Source organism: Onychomys torridus, chromosome 18 (assembly GCF_903995425.1).
Source record: "Onychomys torridus chromosome 18, mOncTor1.1, whole genome shotgun sequence".
Taxonomy (NCBI): Eukaryota; Metazoa; Chordata; class Mammalia; order Rodentia; family Cricetidae; genus Onychomys; species Onychomys torridus.
The window spans coordinates 713,608-736,795 of record NC_050460.1 but is presented as its reverse complement, the minus strand read 5'-3'; the positions used below and the strand labels follow the sequence as shown (position 1 = coordinate 736,795).

Sequence of the window (23,188 nt, the reverse complement as noted above, 5' to 3'; positions counted from 1 at the left end):
GTTTCTCTCCTCTTCTGAGTCTTCCTCTGGGCAACTGCCAGGATTTGCAGCTCACTACATACTGTAGACATTAACCTCCTTCTGAATTCATTTAAAAACTCTTAGAGGAAGGACACTACGAACATGTAAGAGAACCTGGATTCCCCAGTAAAGTTATTAAAAACTCAAAGAACACCGGAGAGCAACTGTAGAAAGGAAAGTGCTGTAAATCCTGAGGTTTTTGTTGTTTTGCTTATTGGTTTATACACAGGGTCTCTGTGTAGCCCTGGCTGACCCAGAACTTCTTAAGTACATCAGGATATCTCAAACTCACATAGACTGGCCTGCCTTTGCTTCTGTAGTTCTGGGATCAAAGGCATATGCCACCTGGCCTTATTGATTTTTATTTTTGAGACAAGAGTCTCACTCTGGAGCCCAGTATACCCTGGAACTCATGGCCAACCTCCTGCTTTAGCCTTTCAGAATCTGAGATAATAGGCATGAGCCTCCACACTGGGCTAATGCCAAGCCTAGGAAGGATGCAATCTGTTAAGAGGCTGCCATTTCACAGAGGCAGGCTTCACTGCTCAGGAGAAGAGACTTCCTTTTCCCCAGCATTGCCCTTAGAAACTGTAACCGCAGTCACATTATTTTAATGTGAGCCCGCATTAAAAGGATTTAGGATCTTCAAAGGGGATCTCGGAAAAACGAACTGCAATAAACAGGATGGGCGAAGGAGGATTTACAAGGGAAAGCACATCCCTTATGGCTGGAGTTTGGCAGGATCTAAGCTTGTGAGACAACCAATCACAAACACATTGCGACCCATGTCCCAGATTATGCCTATGCTTGCTCCGCAGAATTAGGGCACTTGCGGGCGGTGCTGACAGTCAATGCTGGGCTTTTTAAGTCGTTTTAGGAGGGTAGACAACCTGCCATCAGTGACAGAAGCAAGTGTTTTGCTTATGAAATTTAAGTCAAAATCAGCATCACTCTCGGACACTGTCTTTCCAGTTAACATGCGCGCCTTTGAAAACATAATAGACAAGAAACTAACAGCAGACTCAACCCCGGTAAACCCTGCAGACGGATTCATTTCAAACTTTTCCCACGCACTTTGCTTTCATTTTGCCGACCCGTAACTTTCTCTAACTAACGAGGAGTGTAACTTTCTCTAACCAACGAGGAGTGTGTGTGTGTGTGTGTGTGTGTGTTTAACAGAGCCCATTGAATCTTCTCTCTCTTTGGGCAGATTCGGTTCAGAAACTACCAGGGGAAGAGAATGGGGAAGAATTCTTAAAAGAAAAAGTTTGACCCAAAGTCTCTTAAAAAAAAAAAAAAAAATGGAACCTCTCACGCCATGATTTGGGTGAATTAGCAACAAAGAGGAGGATTGTCCGCTGACGGATACTTCTGGAAAACATTTTTTCCTCCAGCTCCCGCTAGGGTGGAGGAAGTTGGGTCTCGGCGCGGGAGGGTGTCAGGCCCAGGAACGCCGCAGCGCAGGGCGGCAGGTGCCTGGGCTTCAGCGGCCCAGCCTCTGGGGTCGATGGTCACCCACGGGCCCTGGCGCTCCGGGCAGGTGGCCACGCTCGCAGCAACATGCCAGCAGCCCAGGGGAGCAGAGAGCGGCCCCCGAGCTCAGGCCCGCTAGCGTCCTAGCCGCCCCGGGCGGCTCGGGGGCCTGCGAACGCCAGCGGCGGACGGCGGGGGCGGGGAGGGCGCAGGGCGGCGGCCGTGTGTGTGTGTGAGTGTGTGTGTGTGTGTGTGTGTGTGTGTGTGTGTGTGTGTGTGTGGTGGTGGTGGTGGTGGGGGTCTCGGCTCCGCCACCGGCGCCAGCGGGGACCCTGGCGGCTGCGGGTGACCCTCGGGGCGGCATGGCCGAGGCTGGTGGGGCCGGTCCCCCTGCACTGCCGCCCGCGCCCCCGCACGGCTCCCCCCGGACCCTGCCCACCGCCGCCGGGAGCTCTGCTTCCTGCGGGCCAGCGACCGCGGTGGCTGCGGCGGGCACAGCCGAGGGACCCGGAGGCGGCGGCTCGGCTCGGATCGCCGTGAAGAAGGCGCAGCTGCGCTCCGCTCCGCGGGCGAAGAAACTGGAAAAACTCGGCGTGTACTCCGCCTGCAAGGTACCCGCTGGGACGCGCGCCATCGCGGGGTCACGGGCGGGTCCGGACCCCTCCTCTCCCCTCCCCTCCCCCACCCTGCTCCGGGCCTCCCACCGGCACCGCGGAAGTGCTGCGCTCGCTGTGCGCGCTCCGCCGCTGCGGCCTTCACAGCGTCCCGCAGGGGTGGGGGTCATCCAGATCAGCCCAGTTCCCCTCTTCTAGGAATGATGAATCTTAGCTTCCAAGCGCCAGGGCTACCCTGGGGCTTTGTTGCCCTGTAGGAGTTCGCGGAAGACCACTCACGGGTAGCTGAACTGTGTGCTTGGTGTGGCGAACCAGTCGCGGCTGGGAAGTACCTTTTTGGGGTGTGTGTGTGGGGGGAATCTGAGTGTGTCTCCCTGAGCACGCCCTCCTCACTGTGTCCCGCTAGGAGGAGCTGAGTTCCGGAGTGAACGCGCCGAAGAGTCTCGGAATCCTGGCACTCTGCGGGAGCAAAGGGGCGGAGCGGAGCGCGGGGTGGGAGGTGGGCACAGCCTTTGGCGCCTGACGGCCTGGGCCGCGCAGCGACAGCCCTGTCATTATTGTGTTATTACTTGTTTAGTGAAAGAGCGATCCTGGCCTCTAGGGTGTAAACAAGGTCTGCCCCGGCGGCGAGTACTGCTCAGTTTGAGGACAGTTTTCTTGCCTTTCTCCCTCTTTGAGGGCTCCGGGCATCCCGCAGCCTCCAGCTGGAGATACACGTGTAGGGGGTTTCCGCTCCCTAGGCCGCAGGGGAGACTGGCCAAGAGGTGTAGGCAGCGGCTTTGTTTTGACAGGGTGACAGCAGAAGGGGGCGGGGACTTGGCCTGTCAGCTCCGGCGGCTTGCGGCTCAGTCCCGGAAGAGGAGCACTCACTCGCACCTCCCGTGTTTGCTGCTCCTGCGTGCTGCAAAGGGGTCGAGTTCCCTGCATTCGCATTCTCAACCCCACCCCCACAGCAAAGATGGTTAAGCCGAGTAGATGACATTCCTCCGGGGAATGCTGGGTGCAGTGTTTACTGGAGCTCCTGAGGGCCTCAGATGGCCTCCTGCAGGCCCTTTCAATGCGGCCACCTCCTGTTTAGGTCGTGTAGTCGCTTTGCGTTCCTGTGGAGGCTCTAGCGCGGTGCTTTGTGCACATTAGTGTGCGCTGGGATTGCTGAATGAGCTGATGGGAAGCTGATGCTGAATCAGGTCTGGGGTGGGTGTTTGAGGATCTGCATTTCTAACAAAGACCCGGGAGATGCGAATGGCAATTGAGAATACTTTCCAAGAAGCAAGTATATTACTACTTTTGAATTCTGTAGAGGAGCTGTGAAATACTACATCATGTCGTATATCCTAAAAAGGAATGCAAAATGGTGATCAGGAGTATATGTCTAAGAAATGGGAAAGGGATGGAGTTATACTCCAATAGCCACAGACTAAGGAAGACAGGACCCCTAGTGTAGCACGAAGGCATAGAGCCAGAGAGTGGCAGACAGAACCCAGAGCAAGCTCAAGGACTTAATAGGCTTGGCTTTTGCAGTAAAGCCTATTGCCTTACTGCTTGGTAAAAGCAGTAAGCCAGTTTCAGTAGAGTCCTGTGAAGCCTTCTTTGAGTGTAGGGGCTGGGAGTTGGGGAACTCAGGGGCTGCAGCTCCAGTGGGTGACTTCCTGGAGGATGTGCCATCCTGATTTACAACTTTTGGCTGGCTGGTGTTGTATAGGGTATGGTTTCTTGTTGTGAAGAGAAACTGAAAGCAGTTTTAAAAACTTAAGAGTTGGGCCAGCCGGAGCCTGCCCTTTACTGGGGCCACTGGATTGGGGGTGGGTGGGTGTGGCCTAGTGGGAACTTAGGGATCCAGAACTAACCTGGGAGGGATATTATCTTAGATTAAAAAAAAAAAATTTCATTTCCAGTTATGTGCATGTGTGTGCACATGAGTGCTCAGATTGTGTTTTCTTTAGACTGAGTTGGTTAGTTCTGACAAGGCTTCCTGTATAATCTGTGGCTTTTTTCAGCTTGTCTTTGTACTTACTATGAGCAAGACACAAAAGACAGATAGCTTGACCTTTGCCAATGGCTCCTGGGCCAGTGGGAGAGCAAGGAAACTGGAACAGTAGAGGCTGGGAAGACATAGTTTCCTGGGGGCTACCGGAAGAAGAGCAGGCCTGGAGACCTAGACAAGATCTGGCCCAGAGAAAAGAGTGAAAAGTCTGTGTGTAACAAACAAACTTGTTTTACAGGCTCCAGCCTAGAGTTTTTTGAACTGTGCCTGGTCAAATTGCATCAGAACCACTTGACTTGTGTGACACAGGCAGAGTGATAAAGAATATATGGTTTAGACCTTGCTGACGTCTGATCCTTTAGTTCCCCATTTTCTGAGTTCATAATCTGTGTCTGGCTTGGCTGATGTCTCAGGGACTTGCTGAACAGTTTTCTTTCTATCTCAGGTCTTTGCATGGTTCCTTTGGAATCTGAAAACTCTTCTTCCCTCTTGAAAATTAATTCCCTGTCCTGGGGAGGTAGCTTATCACGAGCCCTCTCACGGTTCAACATTGATCTCACATGCAAACACACACACCAAACCCTAACAAAAAACAAATACTACCCCCAAATTTGATCTCAGATACCTTGTCTTTCCTTTGACCTTAACCAACATTTTTGTTAGGAATTACTCAAATTCCTCCTGGCAGATTTGATAGTGATAAATGATTTACTTATTTATTGAGATAGGGGCTCTTTATGTAGCCTTGGATACCCTGGAACTCCATTTGTAGACCAGGTCAACCTTGAACTCACAAAGATCCTCCTCTGCCTCATACGAGGATTAAAGGTATGTACCACCTTGCCCCCAGCCTTATTGATTTATTTTAATCCAGGCTGATTAGGAGTTCAAGGTCCCCACAGCTTGGCTTGGTAGGTGCCGGAATTATAGGCTTGCCCCACAGTGTAATTTTCTGCTCTGTTTAAATCAACTGACTGGATTCTGTGATGAGATTACTGACTAAATGAATGACAAGAGATGAAAAGATCAAACTGCAATTTGATCACCACATTTCCCATCAGGTCCAACCAGGGGCAAGCATACATCCTGACATATTTCCTGCCTACATCCAATCAGGGGCAAGTACACATGCTGACAATTTCTTCCTGCCCACATGTGATCAAGCACATCCTGTGCAGATGGGCCAAACAAACTTGTTTAGGGAAGTGAAAACATAAACAATAGCCTCTTGCATTTAACTTTGATTCTCACATTCCACCCTTGAGTTGTATCCTGAGTCAAATCCTTGACTCTGTGATGGGTACCTGTTTATGTTGAGATCTAATAACCATCATCTTAGTGGTATCCAGACAGGAATTATCATCTAGTTAAGGCATCAGTGATGTAGGAGCCAACTGAAAATAGCAGAAAGAAAAGGGACAAAGGCCCTATGATGGCTGACATCATAGAGTCACTATCTAGAAGGAGCCAGGAAATGGATGAGGCACAAATCATTTATTTCATCACAGGTCTACTTTTTTGCAATGCTTTTTTGAGTACAGCCAGATTATTTCTAACAATTCTAATGTTTTGTATAGTAACAACATTTTTTTTGTTAAAATCAGATAATAACTCCTTGTTCTGCATAAGCAGGCAAAGTGCCCTATCATATTGTAGACATATTTCAGCTAATTCATCTACCTGTTGATAGATCTGGGTTTATTTGGTTATAACAGATACCTTTCCTGGTAGCCAATAGGCACTATGGTAACCATTTGTCCACTATGCCAGGGAGTTTCCTTTTGATATAACATCCCAGCCTGTTGGGGGACATGGGGTGAGATACTGTCTTCTGTAACTACTTCCTGATGAAACTAGGGTATCATTGTCAATGCCCAGGAGGACTGGAATGCTAGTCAAAGGCCAGGAGAGGATTCAGGCAATGGTGTATTCATCAGAACCTTTTGACTAAATGACCCAGCTGAAGAGACATGTGGCAATCACATCGACTGGATTGATACACATCAGCTTTCCGCAAGTCCAGGGCTCACAGACCAGGAGAGAGATCCCACCTTCAGAAATAGGCATGTGGGGAAATTTAGGCTGTACTTATCTGGAGTGCCTTTGATCTGTGAGAGGTAGATCCAGGCCTTGTGATTTCTTTGACCCCCTGAAGCTTACATGAATTTTTAGTTTACAAAAAGATAAAAATTTTAGATATTTACTGTTTGTAATCTGTACTGAAATCCACATTGTAGAAAAAGCAGCTGACAGGGGTCTGTAAAAGATCTGAGCAGACTCACACCTTTGAATCTTAGCAAAAGCTATAGATTTGGGTTAAAAAGCATGAACAGTGGTGATATTTTTTGTGCTCTAACAAATGAAGCTTACCTGGAGATCAGAGTGTGGAGCTAGCTACCAGTTAATCATAGAGGTCAGGCAGTGGTGTCACATACCTTTAGTCCCAGCACTTGGGAGGAGGAAGCAGGAAGATCGGGAGTTCAAGGCCATCTTGGGCTACATAAGATTGATCCAGTCTAAAAGAGAAACAGAGCCAGGCAGTGGAGGCTCACACCTTTAATCCCAGTGCTTGGAAGTGAAGCCAGGAAGTGATATGGCTGAGTGGAGAGAGGAATATAGGGCAGAAAGGGGTGGGAGCTCCCCTCTTTCAGTCTGAGGATGCTGTAGATGTAAGAAGTCTCTCTAGTGGCTGGCTCCTTTACTTCTCTGATCTTTCAGCATTTACCATTAGATCTGACTCTAGGTTTTCATTATTAAGACCAATTAGAATTTGTGATACAAAGAACATTGTTTTTCTGTCCAGAAAGCCAGATATGAATGTTGAACAGAGATGTTTTTAACCTGATAAGAAGCATCTTTAAGTCTATACTTAGAAGACAACTGTCAGCTCATGCACTAAGGACAGGTTCTGGTCCCACTGCCTGGGGGCCTCCTAAATAGTTCAAGCAAATCAACTGTCTCACTTATCCAGAGGGCCTGATCCAGTTCCATGGGGGCTCCTCAGCTATTGGTTCATAGTTCATGTTTTTCCACTAGTTTGGCTATTTGTCCCTGTGCTTTTTCCAATCATGGTCTCAATATCTCTTGCTCATATAATCCCTCCTCTATGAGCTGGCTTTTTGGAACCTAGGGCTATGCTGAGCCATTTTGCTCATCCTGTGTGTAGGGAGGAGAGGACTGGACCTGCTTCAACTGAACCTACCAGGTTGAGCTGAATCCCCAGGGGAGACCTTGCCTTGGAGGAGGTGGGAATGGGGGATGGATTGGGGGGAAAGGGTGGGAAATGGGAGGAGGGAGGACAGGGGAATCCGTGGCTGATATGTAAAATTAAATTAATTACAAAATAATAATAATAATAATAATAATAATAATAATAACAACAACAAATACTGTTTTGAGATAATGATGAAAAAAAAAAGAAGACAACTCTCATAGTTAGGGTTTCTATTGCTGTGAAGAGACACCATGACCACAGCAACTCTTCTACATTTAAATTGGGCTGGTTTACAGGTTCAGAGGTTTAGTCCATTATCACCATGGTGAGAATCGTGGTGACATGCAGGCAGACATGGTGCTGGAGAAGGAGCTGAGAATTCTACATCTTGATCTGCAGGCAGCAGAAGACTGAGCCACACTGAGAGTGGCTTGAGCCTTTGAGATCTGAAAGCCCATCCTCAGAGTGACACACACCTCCTTATGGGCCAAGCATTCAAACACAAGAGTCTTTGAGGGCCATGTCTATTTAAATTACCACAACAACCAAAGGAAACTTGAAATCTTGAGCCTGTGACTGGTAACAGCAATCAGTGCTCTACCAGAGTATCAGAATTCCATTGATCAGTTAAAACTCTGAACTTTTGAAATCTTAGTATAATAACAGCATAGAGGGGGAAAGAAATCTGAAGCATTTCCCATTTTTCACATACCTGAAATCACTTTCTTATACCTTTACAACTTGCATTTATATACCTTAAAACATTTTCTTAGACTCTCAGAACTTACTTAGGTGTTCATAACCTCAGAACTGTATATACCTTAGAATGCTTCTTGCCTACTTTAAGCCCTTTACTTTCCTTCTAACCATTTACCAGAGGCATTAGTAATTATTCCTGAGAACAGTAACCACAAAGTATGGTCTTTTAGTAAAAAGTTACATCTGAAACCTGTTTATCCTTTAATATGAAGCCTGTTAGCAACTCAAACCTGACTTTCTTTTCAAATTTTTTCCTTCTTCAAAACAGGGTTTCACTGTGTCTAACTTTCTTTTCTTAACAAAAGACTTAGTAGAGCTACAAAAAGCAAGACCTGCTTTTTTTTTTTTTTTTTTTAATCATATGAAGTGAACTAACAAGGTGGCTGCAGCCTTGGGTAAGAACCCCCGGTAGCCTGCTGCTCCCAAGCTGACAAAGCTATAGTTGGCCTCATCATCAATGGCATCAGAGATCTGAGAAGGATAAATTGTAGCAGGAAGTATTATCCAAATGGCCTATGTATCATTTAAAATGACAGATTTACCCATTACCTAGATGGTCATCCCAGGTTCCTGTTGTCTCTAGAGCTTTGTTTGGGGCAGAGGTACCAGGGCAGCATTAGTCTTTTGTGCCCATGTCCAGGAGACCTGAGAGACTTTTCCTGTGGAGGAGGAACTTGGGGGACTGACTTTAGTTTGCCTAGGCAAAGTGGGGCAATTAACTGCTTCTCCACAGGTTGGGCAGGGTCCTGGTGCTGGGGGAGGAGGCATCGGGGCACTCTAGCCCAGTGGTTAGCATTCCCACAGTCCAGGTGGAGTTGTCATTGCTATGCCCCACCTTCTTCTTTGGAGAACTTGGGGGTCTCTGTTATAATAAGCTTTTTCCATTAAACACATTAAATGCCATATTCAGCAGATCTTTGACAAGTTTGAGGACCATCATCTATTAAGTATATCTGAGCTAAATAAACTTGTTTTGGTCTTATTCTTGAAAATACATACAGGAGGCTAAATTTTTCCTGTATTAATTGCATTATTACTTAGCATAACTTTTAAGTATAGTTATGAACACATTTAAGAGTTTCATCATTTATAAGGTGACTGACCATGTTTTAATTATCTTTAACAGTTTACAATAAGTTAGTAGCTTTTATAAAGATTAGGATTTTACAGCTTTATCTCTGTTAAGCTTGAGCTTTAAAAATACAACAATTTATGAATTGAAGCTCTTTTAGTGTCAAAATCAATCTTTAACTTATAAATACAGTCCACGGGAGAGACTGGGAACTTTCATGATCCTTTTATAGTACACCATCACAGAATATAACAGTTTTTTTGTATGACTCAGTTTATCAATATACTAAAGCTCAAAGTTGGCAAAGATAAAGAGGCTAGACATACATCCTTAAGCCTGAATACACCTTAAGTAATGAGAGACATTCTCTAAGCCAGTGGTTCTCAACCTTTGTAAAGCTGAGACCCTTCAAAAAGTTCCCCATGCTGTGGTGACCCCCAACTACAAAATCACTCTCACTGCCATGGTACAACTACAGTTTTGCTACTGTTATGAATTGCAGCCCAAACATCCAACACGTTAGTCCTAGGCTACTCCTGTGAGAAGGTCTTTCAACTCCCGAGGAGTTGAGACCCATAGGGTGAGAGCTGTTCCTGCTCTAAGCTCTTTGCTAGACCGCTTAGGTCATTTTCTTGCTGCATAATAAGTTAGGAATATTCTAGTTGCTGGTGTTTAGTGTTTGGTGCTCATAGGGGTGGCCCTATTTGTTAATCTTTTATTTATTTATTTAAGATCATATATTAATAATATAAATCATTTTATCAACTAAAAATGTCCCATAGTCTTTTAAAGTTAAATATTTTAAAAGCTGTTCCTTAAAAAAAAAATCAAGTTGTTTTAACCTAAATTTTCTGTAACCAAAATTTCTTCTTAAAAAAGTTTATAATCTCTTCAGCTCTGAAATAAACCAAAAAACAAAAATGTTTATAATCTCTCAACTGTGTGTTCTTGCAATATGAAAAAATAGCATATACAGCCTGATTTCTAGATCCCAGCCTGTTCCATTTCATAGCAGCTGGTATTTCTGGTGACTATCACATGGAACAGGCATATCCAAAACTGCTATGGTCCATTGCAACTGGGCTCTCTTTAGGAACTCCAACCCTGCTACACACTTGCAAGCCTCAGCTTTTCTCCTTGACCCCTTCCTATTTTTAAACCAATACCACCTGGGTGACTCTAATGTTAAATCCTATCTTTTATCAACCTTGTTTTCAGGACAGAAATTATCATACAAAAATTCATCCTAATCCAAAATTTTATAGAGATGTGTTGTTGCCTCATTGGTTGGCCCATGTCACATAGTCACTTTTAATCAAGACATGAGATCTGTCTTCTCTAACCCTAGCAAAGTTGGCAGCCAGCCACATGCTGCCTAAAGATGGCGTCAAGGCAAGTGTTGTTTATATTCCAAAATAGGATCATGTCACATGGTTCCTGTAAGACTACCTATGCATAGATTTTTAAATGTCAACCCTATGTTACAAGTTTGTTTGTTTGTTTGTTTTGAGACAAGATTTCTCTGTGTAGCCTTGGCTGTCCTGGAACTAGCTCTGTAGACCAGGCTGGCCTCTAACTCAAAGAGACTTTCTTGCTTCTGCCTCTTGAGATTGCTGGGATTAAAGGCGTGTGCCACCAGTGCCTGGCTCCCTGTTACAAGTTTAAGTTAACCTTTTTCACAGATTTTACAGATCTTTAACCATACCCAATAAATACAAAACATACAGAATGTTCACATAAAACCAAGTCTAATTTTTGGTTGTTCTGCTTTGTTTTCTTCCTCCTGTCACAGTGTTGGGTGACTTGACTGACACAGGACAGAGAGGAAACTTTTAAATATGCTTGAGTCTAGAGAAAGGAGGACCACAGCCCAACTCTAGGGCCAGATTTCCAATAAAGTAGAACAGCATAAAACAACTTTAATGTTATCCATACCCAAAAGACATCTGAAATCCTGCTAACCCAAATCCAGTGACCACAGAGCTCAGAGATAAATTCTGAGCCCTGGCCATAAAAGCAGTCATGACAGTCGTGGTGGCTGGAAACAGCAGAGATAGCAAAAATATACCCAAGAAACACAGAACACAGAAAACTCATATACTCAAAGAAGAACAGTCAGAAACAAAAGATGTGGTAGCCACCCTTCATTTATACATTTTGCAACAAAACTTACACATACACACACCCACCAGAAAACTCAGACTTCTCCAAGTATATAAAGTAGACAGACAAAGCTTTCTGCATGACACAGATGGACAAAACCTTCCATCCAACCAGAAGCAGGCAGGCCAGTCACATCTGACATTTGCCCTGGAAGGGAGAATATCGGGTCCTGTCCAAGCCCCTCCACACCCAGATAGGAGTCCTACAGAACAGAACAGACTATGACTGGCCAGGGGCTTCCATGGATGCTTGCTGCTCTTCTCAGCACACAAGTTCACCCTGAGAGTCTGAGAACCAAAGACAGCCTTGAACCTTTGGAACATCTCAAGGCATGTGCCCCCTGAAGTGGCCCCTCAACCTTGGAGTTCAAGAGTGATGGTCTGGCTTTGGAATTTGAGTTTGTGGTCTGGAACTTGTTGGGTCCTCCAGAAAATATTAAAGAATTAGGCTACTATTACAATTTATAGCCAAATTTGAAGCAAGCTTTAATTAAATACTGGCCAGGTCCATACCCGGGGTCCTAGGAAATAGCCACAAGTCCTGCTTTGCAGGGGGCTTAAAAAGGCAGACCCCACAATTCACATAAGGTCCCATCATAGGCAAGCATGCATTTTGACATGTTCCCTGCTGGTGTACCTCCTGGCTAATGTAACAACCTACTATAAGACAAAAGCCACCACTGACCTTTCAAAAATAACTGGTGTGTGTGTGTGTGTGTGTGTGTGTGTGTGTGTGTGTGTGTACACCAGCATGCACACTCATGTTCATCGAGTCAGAGGATAACCTTTTGGAGATAGTCTCCTTATACTTTTAGGCTTGCTCAGCAAACATCTTTATCCACTGAGATATCTCACTTGCCCTTGACTGACCCTTCTTTCAGGAGTGTGTCTTTTACAAATGAGGGGAGATGTTGGAATTTAATCATGGGACCCATGTTAATATGTAAGAAGAACACTGACTCCATTTATGTGCATGGATTGTGTGTCCTCCCCTCTCATGCAAACACATATACTGTGATGATGGTGGTGATGGTGATTGTAGTGGCTGGAGAGATGTTGGCTCAGTGGTTAAGAGCTCCAGTTGTCTGACAGCACCCATGCAGAATGGCTTACAACAGGCCTGTAACTATAGCTCCAGAGGATCTGATGCCACGTTCTTCTGGCCCCCATAGGCATCTGCACACTTACACGCATACATGAATAGAAATTAAAAAGTAATTATAAAGTAGCTCTGACCGTGGTATAGGAGGAAGTGTGTCCTGTGGTTGAGGCTGGTGCTCACTGCTGGAGCAAACCTTGTTGCTCCAGGGACAGCAATGGCACCTGTATGTGTGCTGGCCACTCTTTTGGCTTTTTTAGGCTGGTCTCATGAAGTCAGGGGCTCTGCACCCCTGACCTCCTTCCACTTCTGTAGCACTGGCTGCAACTTTTTATTTAAATTAACTGCTCCTCTTTTGGAGTCTGCTAGCTCCTCTCCCGGGGGCCATATGGCTGTGTCCTGAAGCAGAAACATTCTCCATTATTGTGTCTGGAAGGAAGGCTGGCTGAACCTTCACCAGATGGAGAGGAGAGGACAGCACAACAAAGAATTATCTGTCTCGAATGTCAGCAGGCAAGAGCTGAAATTCTGCTTTGGAGGAAAACCATTCAATAGACTCATAAACACCTTAGCAGTGTGCAAAATTAGTTCCTTTAGTATTAATTTAAACAATACTTGGAATCTGAAAACTCTCCTTTGTGAATAGTAGGCATATTTATGTATGAACAGCTTCCTGTTCTCTCTCTCTCTCTCTCTCTCTCTCTCTCTCTCTCTCTCTGTCTCTCTTCGAAAGAGGGTTTCTCTGTGGAGCCTTGTCCTGGAACTTGCTGTGTAGAGCAGGCTGGCCTCAAACTCTGAGATCCACCGGCTTCTGCTTCCCAAGACCTAAAATTAAAGGTATGCACCACCAGAGCCTAGCTACTTCTTACAGTTTGTTCTAGCTTGTGTGTGTGTGTGTGTGTGTGTGTGTGTGTGTGTGTGAGTGTGGTGTTTCTGCACATGTGTTGGCAATGCCAAAGAAGGACCATCCAGTGTCTGTTTCTATCATGCTTTGCCTTATTCCCTTCAGACAGACTCTCACTGAGCTTGGAGCTAAGCTGGCAGCCAACAAGCCTCAGTGAACCTTCTGTCTCCACCACCCTCAGCCTGGCTTTTACTTAGGTGGGGAGGATTTGAATGCCACAGTCCTCACACCTATCCAGCAAGCGTCTTATTCTGTAGACATGTTTGTAAACAATTTTATTTCCTTGTAACTTGAGAATCATTGCAGGTAAGAGGATGTGCACATTGAGTCTGAGTCATTGCTAGTTTACAAACTGGAACCAAATTAAAAGTGTACTTTTGTACATTCTTCAAGTTGGCAGCATTGTTACAGTAAGATACAAAACAGGGATGAAGGTAGATAAAATGTCATTTAAAAGATTTGTCATCAGGGTTTGGTGGCCCTATGTCTCTGATCTCTGAATTTAGGAGGTAGAGCCAGAAAGATAGAGTTCCAGGCCAGCTTCAATTACATACTGAGTTTGAGGCCAGCCTGGGCTGCTAGAGACCCTATCTCAAAAAACAAAACAAAACAAAACAAAACAAAAAACCAAATGAAAAACCAAGGCAATAACCCTTAATAACACTTTCCTCTCTTACCCTGGTCTTGGCCCTTGCCAGCCTCAAATGTTATGTGATCCTCCTGCCTCTGCCTCCTACCAAGTCTAGATTGAAAGAGTTGTCCTCAGCTGTAAAATGTATAGCACACACTTTGCAGATGGTGGTACTGCTAAAGACTGGTAAGTGTAGGAGCTTAGCACACAGATTCAGAACAAAAAGATGGAGAGAAAAAGATCTAAATTTAATGTTTTTGTGTGTTCTCAGAAAATTTTCAAGTTTATAAAAACTTCAGATTATAATTTGTAGTTTTGTTACACCTGAGAAAGTGTGCAAAGGAAAAACAGAACAAGATCTCCTGAGTGCTGTTTTGATTTAGGATAACTGTATTGCAAACAATGCTTTGTGATTTTTTTTTTTTTTTTCTTTGAGACAGGGTTTCTCCGTTGCTTTGGAGCCTGTCTTGGACTAGCTCTGTAGACCAGGCTGGCCTTGAACTCACAGAGATCTACCTGCCTCTGCCTCCTGAATGGTGGGATTACAGGCATGCGCCACCACCGTCCCAGCTGATTTGTGATGTTTAAGGTTTCACTCTGTACACCAGCCTGGCCTCACAGAGATAAGCTTGCCTCTGCCTCAGAAGTGCTGGAATTAAAGGCATGTGCCACCATGCCCAAGGTTTTTGTTTTTTTGAGATAGGGTCTCACTATATAGCCCTGATTGGCCTGGAACTCCTAGGGATTTGCTTACCTCTTCTCTTCCAGTTCTGGGATTACAGGCACATGCCACATGCCCTTTTTATTTTATTTTTGGCTTCAAAGTTAGTATTGGAGGATGGCTTTGAACTCTTGACTCTCCTGAAGCTACTTCAGAATGCTGATATTGTAGGTTTGAACCACCACACCTGATTTTAGGTAGTGCTGTTGATTAAACCCAGAACTTCCTGCATGCTATGTAAGCACTCTACCAAGTAAGTTGCAGCCACCCCACCCTGTGACCCTCTATGCTGTGCTTTGTGTGACATAGACTTTAACAGTTGGTACCTCTTTCTTAGATGAATTGCTCACTGCAATTCTTATTTATCTACCTCCCAGGAAAGAAGCCCTGTTTGTCCTGGAATTTACTACGTAGATAGTGCTGGCCTTGAACTTACAAAGATCCTCCTACCACTTAGCACAGCCTCCTGAGTGCTGGGATGAAAGGTGTGTGCCACCAAGTCCAACCTGTTTTATGTTTTTCAAGACAGGTTCTTGCTACTTACTTATTCTAGACCTAACTCCAACATGCCCCACTACACTTATTTTCTTTAAATTATGTTTATTATTATTATTATTACTATTATATGTATATATATGATGTGTATGTGTGTATGCACATGCTGAGCTCAAGGGACAACATATGGAATTGGTTCTTTCCTTCCACCTTTAAGTAGGTCCTGGGGTAGAACTCCCAAGAACTCACCTTTATCAGAATCCAAACTGTGCTAGTGAGCCAAGTGAGCGAAGATGGCCTCTGTCTTTTATCCCTGTAATAGGCAGTGACAGCATCTCATCCCATTGGGGTCTTGACTTCACAATATGACTCTATTAGCTAATCAGCAAAAAGGAGGAAGAGGGAGGCCCAGGATATTTGGGCCCTTATCAGCTAACTACCTTGGATAGAAAACAAAGTCTCTCACAGTCCCTTATTTTATTTTTAAAGGTGTTCAGGTAGCCAAGTGTAGTAGCTTATACCTGTAATCTCAGAACTCAGGAAGTTGAGGCAGAGGGAACTCTTGCCTCTCTTCATTTGATTACCCTGGGTGAGAAGACAGCAAGGAAAGTCACTTTATTTTATTTTATTTTTTGGTTTTTCGAGACAGGATTTCTCTGTGTAGCTTTGCACCTTTCCTGGGACTCACTTGGTAGCCCAGGCTGGCCTCGAACTCACAGAGATCCACCTGGCTCTGCCTCCCGAGTGCTGGGATTAAAGGCGTGCACCACCACCACCACCACCACCACCACCACCACCACCACCACCACCACCGCCTGGAGAAGGTGGATCTCTGTGAGTTCGAGGCCAGCCTGGGCTACCAAGTGAGTTCCAGGAAAGGCACAAAGCTACACAGACAAAGAGAAACCCTGTCTCGGGGGGGGGGGGGGGGGGGGAAAAAGGAAAAAAAAAAAGCCATTTTACTGATGCAGAACAGACAGACACCCAGAGGGTTCAGAGATGCCTCCTGCTGCTTGGCTGCTCTGGTGGAGTTTCTTTCTTGGGCATCAGTTTGCCTCTTCTAGGGCTTCCTACAGGCAGAGAGAGGGTCCCTACTTCTGTAAAGGATCTCTTGGAATTGGAGTTATAGGTAACTGTGAACTGTCTGACTTGGGTGCTGAGAATCAAACAGGAAGCACTCTTAACTACTGAGCTATGCCACCTCATCCCTCCTATTTTAAAGACAAGATCTCATTGTGAAGTTTAAGTGTCCTATTGCCTCTGTCTTCAAAGTGATTATAGTCACACACGCCCTGAAGTTATATCAACATAAGTATACAGCCGTGTATCTGTCTGCAGAGAAAGCTAGATCTTTCCAGACCCTCAGCACACTCTGCCTCTTCCCACTCCAGTCACCCTGGTTGTGACTCTGTTATCTGAGATCATCCTTGTCTGTTCCTAAACTTCTCTGTATACAATGGAATCTCAGGGCTGGGGATGGACCTCACTTGGTAGAGTGCTTGCCTATCTTGTGCATGAGGCCCTTGGGTTTCATCCCCAGCACCTCAAGGTCATGCTAGCTTACTTTCATAATCTTAGCACTCAGCAGGTGGAGGAAGGAGTATTAGGAATTCAAGGTCATCTATTAGTTCCAGACCAGCCTAGGATACATAGATCCTGCCACGCTCTGTCACACACCAGAGAACCATTTGGTCTGAATGTACCATTTGTGACTGCAGCCAGGTTGTCAATGTGTAACAGTATTTTGTTTGTTTATTGTTTTCGAGAGACAAGGTATCTTTGTGAAACTGTCCTGGCTGTCCTGGAACTCACTCTGTAGACCAGGCTGGCCTTGAACTCAGAGGTCCACCTGCCTCTGCCTCCTGAATGCTGGGATTACAGTATTAAATTAAATTAATTCATTAATTAGTTAATTAATTAATTTTTTGAGCTGAGGATTGAACCCAGGGCCTTGCGCTTGCTAGGTAAGCGCTCTACCACTGAGCTAATTCCCCAACTCCAGTATTTTATTTTTTAAGATTTTTTATTTCATGTGTATGAGTTTTTGCCTAAATGTATGTGCGCTAGATACATGCAGCCTGAAGAGGGTATCAAATCCCCTGAATATGGAGTTAGAGACTTGTGAGCCTCCATGTGGGTGCTAAGAACCAAACCTGGGTGCTCTTCAGTTACACTGAGTGTTTTTGATTGCTGGGCTGTCAATATAACCGCACACGTAGCAGTAGTTTATAACAACATGTGCTTTTGTTTTTGGTTTTTCGAGACAGGGTTTCTCTGTGTAGTTTTGTGCCTTTCCTGGAACTCGCTTTGTAGCCCAGGCTGGCTTCGAACTCACAGAGATCCACCTGGCTTTGCCTCCCGAGTGCTGGGATTAAAGGCGTGTGCCACCACCGCCCAGCACAACATGTGCTTTTAAGTTAAAAAACAAAGTTAAATTTGCTAGCCACTTTCAAAATGGAAGTAAATGGATATGGAAGGTTCAGGGAACTGATTTCATTTTTTTTTTTTTTTTTTTTTTTTGCCAGAGCTGAGGATCGAACCCAGAGCCTTGTGCTTGCTAGGCAAGTGCGCTACCACTGAGCTAAATCCCCAACCCCCTGATTTCATTTTTTTAAACTTAATTTTAGTTTAGTTGTTTGGCCTTTTGAGGTGAAGCTCACCTGGGATTCACAGTCCTTCTGGCCCAGCCCAGTGGGTGCTGGGATGACAGATCTGAGTCACCTCCACCCACTAGGTTCCTAGACTGGAATTTGATTTGGTTTTTGAAAGAATAGATGGGAATTTGACATTCAGATGTACTAAGGCAGCCTTTTGAGGCAAGAATGTGGATAAGAATTCAAGGTATGCTTGGCCACTGATATGGGCAGGAATGGAATGCTGGAAGACAGCTGAGCAGCTGAGGGGCTGGTGGGTGAGAAAGGTGATGTCATAGTTGGTGGAATGCCAGCTATAGATGTCCTTCTGTTTGGTGTCATGGTTTTTGTCCTTAGTGTTGGCAGTGGTGAGTGCTGAAATGCTGACTATCATGTGAAGTCCTACTGTTCCCACCCCTGGTTCTGGAAAATAACTAGAATTGTTACCTATTGTATTTCAAAAGCTGTGTAGACTGGAGAGTTTGGGGAGGGTGGCAGCCTTCCTGACAGGATGACATAAGTCAGCACACAAAGCTGGAAGGGCAACTGTACCTCTGTGATGTTGGCCTATGGGGTGGAGATTCTGGAAAAAGAACATTCATTCTTACATTCTCTTCAGCTGATGTCAAGCTCTTGGATGCCACCTTCTCAGGAATGGTACCAAGAAGTGGGATTCTCTATAGCTCCTTATAGCTTTTCCATAACTGAAAATTAAGATTGAGTTAAAATGAGCTTTCTGAAAGGACTCATGTGACTAGCCATCTCTTTGTAGCTGACACTGTCCACCAAGCATGGTTTTCAGTGCTGGGATGACTTAGTATGTGCAGTTCTGAATGTGACTGCTTCCACTGCAATTCACTTAACTCTGCAGACACCCCCCACCCCTTTTTTTTTTTTGAGACAGAGTCTCACTTAACTGGCATATAACTCTTTAATTACATATTTTTAATTTATTTTGTGTGCATACATGTTTATGCATGCCACAGCTTGCATGTGGAGGTCAGAGGACAACCTGCTGGAGCAGTTCTTTCCCTGTACCTCATGGGTCCCAGTTATTAAACACGGGCCCATCAACAGGCACCTTTGTCCACTGAGCCATATATGTGATCCTGAATCCCTAATGTTTTGAGTTGTTTTCATCTCTGATATCAGATTATACCTGGGTTACATTTGTCTTTGCACATGAATAGGGACACCAGTAAACACCACCCCCTTCCCTTTTTCCTGTGGTTTTTGTGCTGAGAATTGAACTCTGGAGGGTCTTGTGTGTGCTAGGCAAGTGCTCTGCCACTGAGTTATATCTCAGTCCTTTGCTGTGTGTATTTCTTCCTGGAACTCACTTGGTATCCTAGGCTGGCCTCTGACTCACAGAGATCCGCCTGGCTCTGCTTCCCAGTGTTGGGATTACAGGCGTGCACCACCACCGCCCGGCAGCTGTGTGTATTTCTGTATCTTGTTCTTAAACTTCCTTCTGGTATGTTCTCAAATTTCATTATCTCATCCTCTCCCCTGCCTGTCTAAAATAGCAGCATGCCATCCATCCCTCTATAATATTAATCATCCTTTAAAATTCTTTGCTATATTTATCAATAGTTGGAAATCATTGTGTATGTATTCTATATGCCAGTTATATATATGACATAATAATATATAAACCATAAAATTTTATTTATTTATTTATTTATTTATTTATTTATTTATTTATTTATTGCTGTGCTGAGGATGGAACCCAGGACACCTTGAAAGGTAGATAAGTGCTTTCCTGAACTACACCATTAGAAATAAAAAGTTTAAAAGCCTTTTCTTGTCCATGTTCTAAGCTTTGATTTATTTCATATAGCAGGAAGGTTATGTCTCATACATACTAGGAACTCAAAAATAGCTATTGAATAAAAAAATTATATTCTGAGGCTTTGTTAGATTACAGCAAAGAAAACAACACTTCTTTTTTGTTTTTTTATCTTGTGTCTGGTAACTCATTCTATTGACCAGGCTGGCTTTGAACTCATAGAGATCTGCCTGCCTCTGCCTCCTGAGTGCAGGAATTGAAGTTGTGCACCACTATACCTGGCAAGAAAACACTTTTAAAGGTGGGACAAGTAGCCATATGTAGTGGCTTACACCTATAATCTTGACAACCCAGCACTGAGGCAGGGGATTGCCTAAAGTTTGAGGCGAATCTGGGTTTCTTCATAGTGAGTTCTGGGCTATTCTGGATTGCAGAGTGAGACTCTATCTTGAAATAAAAGAAATGAGAAATTGAAGCTCTAAGAGGCTTCGTAGCTATGGGTCCAAAGCAGAGGAGTTGGCAGCTGGGGAGAGGCATTGCCAAGTGTGGTTCTCTTCACTCATGGCTGGCTTTTCTTTTTCTGTTGAGATAGGCTTTCATTATTTAGTCCAGGCTAGCCCATGGTTCTTCACTGCTGGGATTACAGACTAATACCACCTGTCCAGCTTTTTGTTGTTGTTGGTATTGAGAACAGTGTCTTTTCTGTGGCCTCTGTTGGCCTCAAACTCCATCTTCCTGCTTTGCCATTTGGCCTCAGGGTAGATTCAGTAACAAACACTGCATTTCTTATTGCCTGGATTTCTACTACAGGACCAAGCAAAGAGAAGTCAGAACTACATTTTAATTCTTCTCTGAACAAATACTGTGAGTATCTACCAGGTGAGCTAGCACAGCCCTAGAATCCCATCTAGGCTGAGGCAGAAGGATCTTAAATTTGAGCTAAGCCTAGGCTACAATGGAAGAGTTTGTGTCAAAAAACCAAAACCAACAGCAACACAAAGGTGAATTTCTGCAAGTACTGTGTCCTTGTCTGTATATTAGAATCATATATATATATAAATATATACATATATGTATATTATATATATATATATATATATATACACACACACATATATATATAAATTTTTTTTTTGTTTTTTGTTTTTTTGAGGCAGGGTTTCTCGGTGTAGCTTTGCACCTTTCCTGGAACTCACTTGGTAGCTCAGGCTGGCCTCCAACTCACAGAGATCCGCCTGGCTCTGCCTCCTGAGTACTGGGATTACATGCGTGCACCACCACTACCCGGCTGAATCACTACCCGGCTGAATCATATTTTCATACTGTAACTGTTATGAAAGGCATGGTGGCACACAAGCTTTTTTTCATTAAGAAATTTTTTTTTTTTTTTTTTTTTTTTGGCCAGAGCTGAGGATCGAACCCAGGGCCTTGTGCTTGCTAGGCAAGCGCTCTTCCACTGAGCTAAATCCCCAACCCCATCATTAAGAAATTTTTATATTCATTTTATATACCAATCAAAGATCCCCCTCTTCTCTCCTCCTACCCCTTCAGACTTCCCCTCCCAACTCACCCCCATTCCCTCCTACAAGAAGGTAAGGCCTCCCATGGGGAGGTACATTTAGTAGAGGCAGGTCCAAGCCACTCCCCCTGCCTCAAGGCTGTACAAGGTGTCCCATCATAAGTAGTGGGCTCCAGAAAGCCTGTTCATGTGCAGTGAGTGATAGATTCTGATCTTATTGCCAGATCAAGCAGATCAAGCTACACAACTGTCTTGAAATGCAGAGGCCCTAGTCCAGTCCCATGCAGGCTCCACAGCTGTTGATCTAAATTTCATGAGTTCCCACTAGTTTGATTTGGTTGTCTCTGTAGGTTTCCCCATCATGATCTTGATGCCCTTGTTCATAGAATCCCTCTCCTCTCCAACTGGACTCCTGGTTCTTGGTCTGGTGTTTGGTTGTGGATCTCTGCATCTGCTTCCATCAGTCACTGGAGAAAGGCTCTGTGATGACAGTTAGGGTATTCACCGATCTGATTACTGGGGTAAACCAGTTCAGGCATCCTCTTTACTATTGCCAGTAGTCTAAGCTGGGGTCAACCTTGGGATTCCTGGGAACTTCCCTATCACCTGGTTTCTCCCTATCCCCATGATGTCTCCCTTTATCATGGTATCTCTCCCACTCCATCCCTGTTACAGCTCGACCATCCCATTCCCTCATGTTCTCATCCCCCATCCCCCACCCTCCATTGCCCACCCCTCATCCCCAGTTTACTCATGGAGATCTCATCTATTTCCCCTTCCCATGGCGATCTGTGCATCCCTCTTTGGGTCCTCCTTGTTAGCTAGCTTCTCTGGAGCTGTGGGTTGTAGTCTGGTTATCCTTTGCTTTACGTCTAGTACTACATATCATGTTTGTCCTTCTGAGTCTGGGTTACCTCACTCAGGATAATATTTTCTAGTTCCACCCATTGGTGGCACATACCTTTAATCCCAGCACTCAGAGCCAGGCCAGCTTGGTCTACATCCAGGGAAGCCAGAACTACATAGAGAAACCCTGTCACAAAACTAACTAACCAACCAACCAACTAACCAGAATAAACCTATACAGTACGATAAATGGTCTTTCCAGAAAGTTTTAAAACTACTATATTAATGAAATAGAAACATCAGTTATGTATAAAGCTATGTGTCCTAGCTCCTGTTAAAACTTTTTTTTTGTACATTGCTTTTGTAAGTCAAGTTGGCAATAAGTTGTCTTTGTTTCCTGTTCCTTTGTTGAGCTCTCAGCTATTTCTCCCCGACTTTCTTCACTTTTGGGGGCAAGGTCACATGTGAACCCAGACAGGGCCCAGATGTTCTATGTTGCCAAGATTGCCTTTGAGTTCTGATCCTCTCTCTTACCTCCACCTCTGTGAGTTCTTACATTACAGACATATGCCACCATGCCCATCTTTATTATTTTAAAATCATGGGTATATTGATTTTGGAAAAAAGTGAACCATGCCCTTGGAATGAACATTACCCAATCTTTGAAAGAGGCATAGACTCATCTCTTTGTTTGCCTCAGGGTGCTAAATTGCATGTAGACATGGGTCCTAACCTTCGTTTGTTACAAGCTTTGCTGCAGCCATCTGAGCCCCTTGTTCCTGCTGTGCAGAAGATTCTAGGACAGGGCCTAGACCAAGGAATGACAGCCACTGTCTCAGTGATGGATGGTGGCCACACTAATTTGCATGTGCTCTAACAAGCTAGTGTTGAAATGGGCTGGCTGGATGCCAAGGAAGCCAAGGTCAGCATACTTTGAAATAACAAGTGAGTCATGCAACCTAGGATTGCACATCCCTACAGGACCAACTACCTGACTCTTCTTGCATCTGAACAGTGCCTGGGCTCAGCATTGTTTTGTGTGTAAAAGGCCAAAACCACAGGAGCCTCTTGCTAGAGAGACAATAATAGAGAAAGAGAAAAATTAAAGTGAAAAATCAAATTTAAAGTTCCCACAGAGAGAACTATCTTGAGTTGGAAGTATAGAAGAGAGTGAGGGGCTGGAGAGATGGCTCAGAGGTTAAGAGCACTGAATATTCTTCCAGAGGTCCTGAGTTCAATTCCCAGCACCCAC

The 23,188-nt window shown here is 44.6% G+C and overlaps 1 protein-coding gene across 3 annotated transcripts in view; it reads left to right on the top strand.

Moving 5' to 3' along the window:
- Positions 1-1,347: 1,347 nt before the first annotated feature.
- The window catches only part of Kat2b (lysine acetyltransferase 2B), a 110,973-nt gene continuing 89,132 nt past the window's right edge, over positions 1,348-23,188 (top strand). Inside the window, exon 1 of one of the 3 annotated variants that reach the window (XM_036167720.1) lies at positions 1,348-2,105. In XM_036167720.1, the coding sequence (XP_036023613.1) occupies positions 1,857-2,105 (249 nt within the window). In that variant the 5' untranslated portion in view covers positions 1,348-1,856. The remainder of the gene's footprint in view (positions 2,106-23,188) is intronic. The other 2 variants (XM_036167719.1, XM_036167718.1) reach the window with 2 other exon arrangements.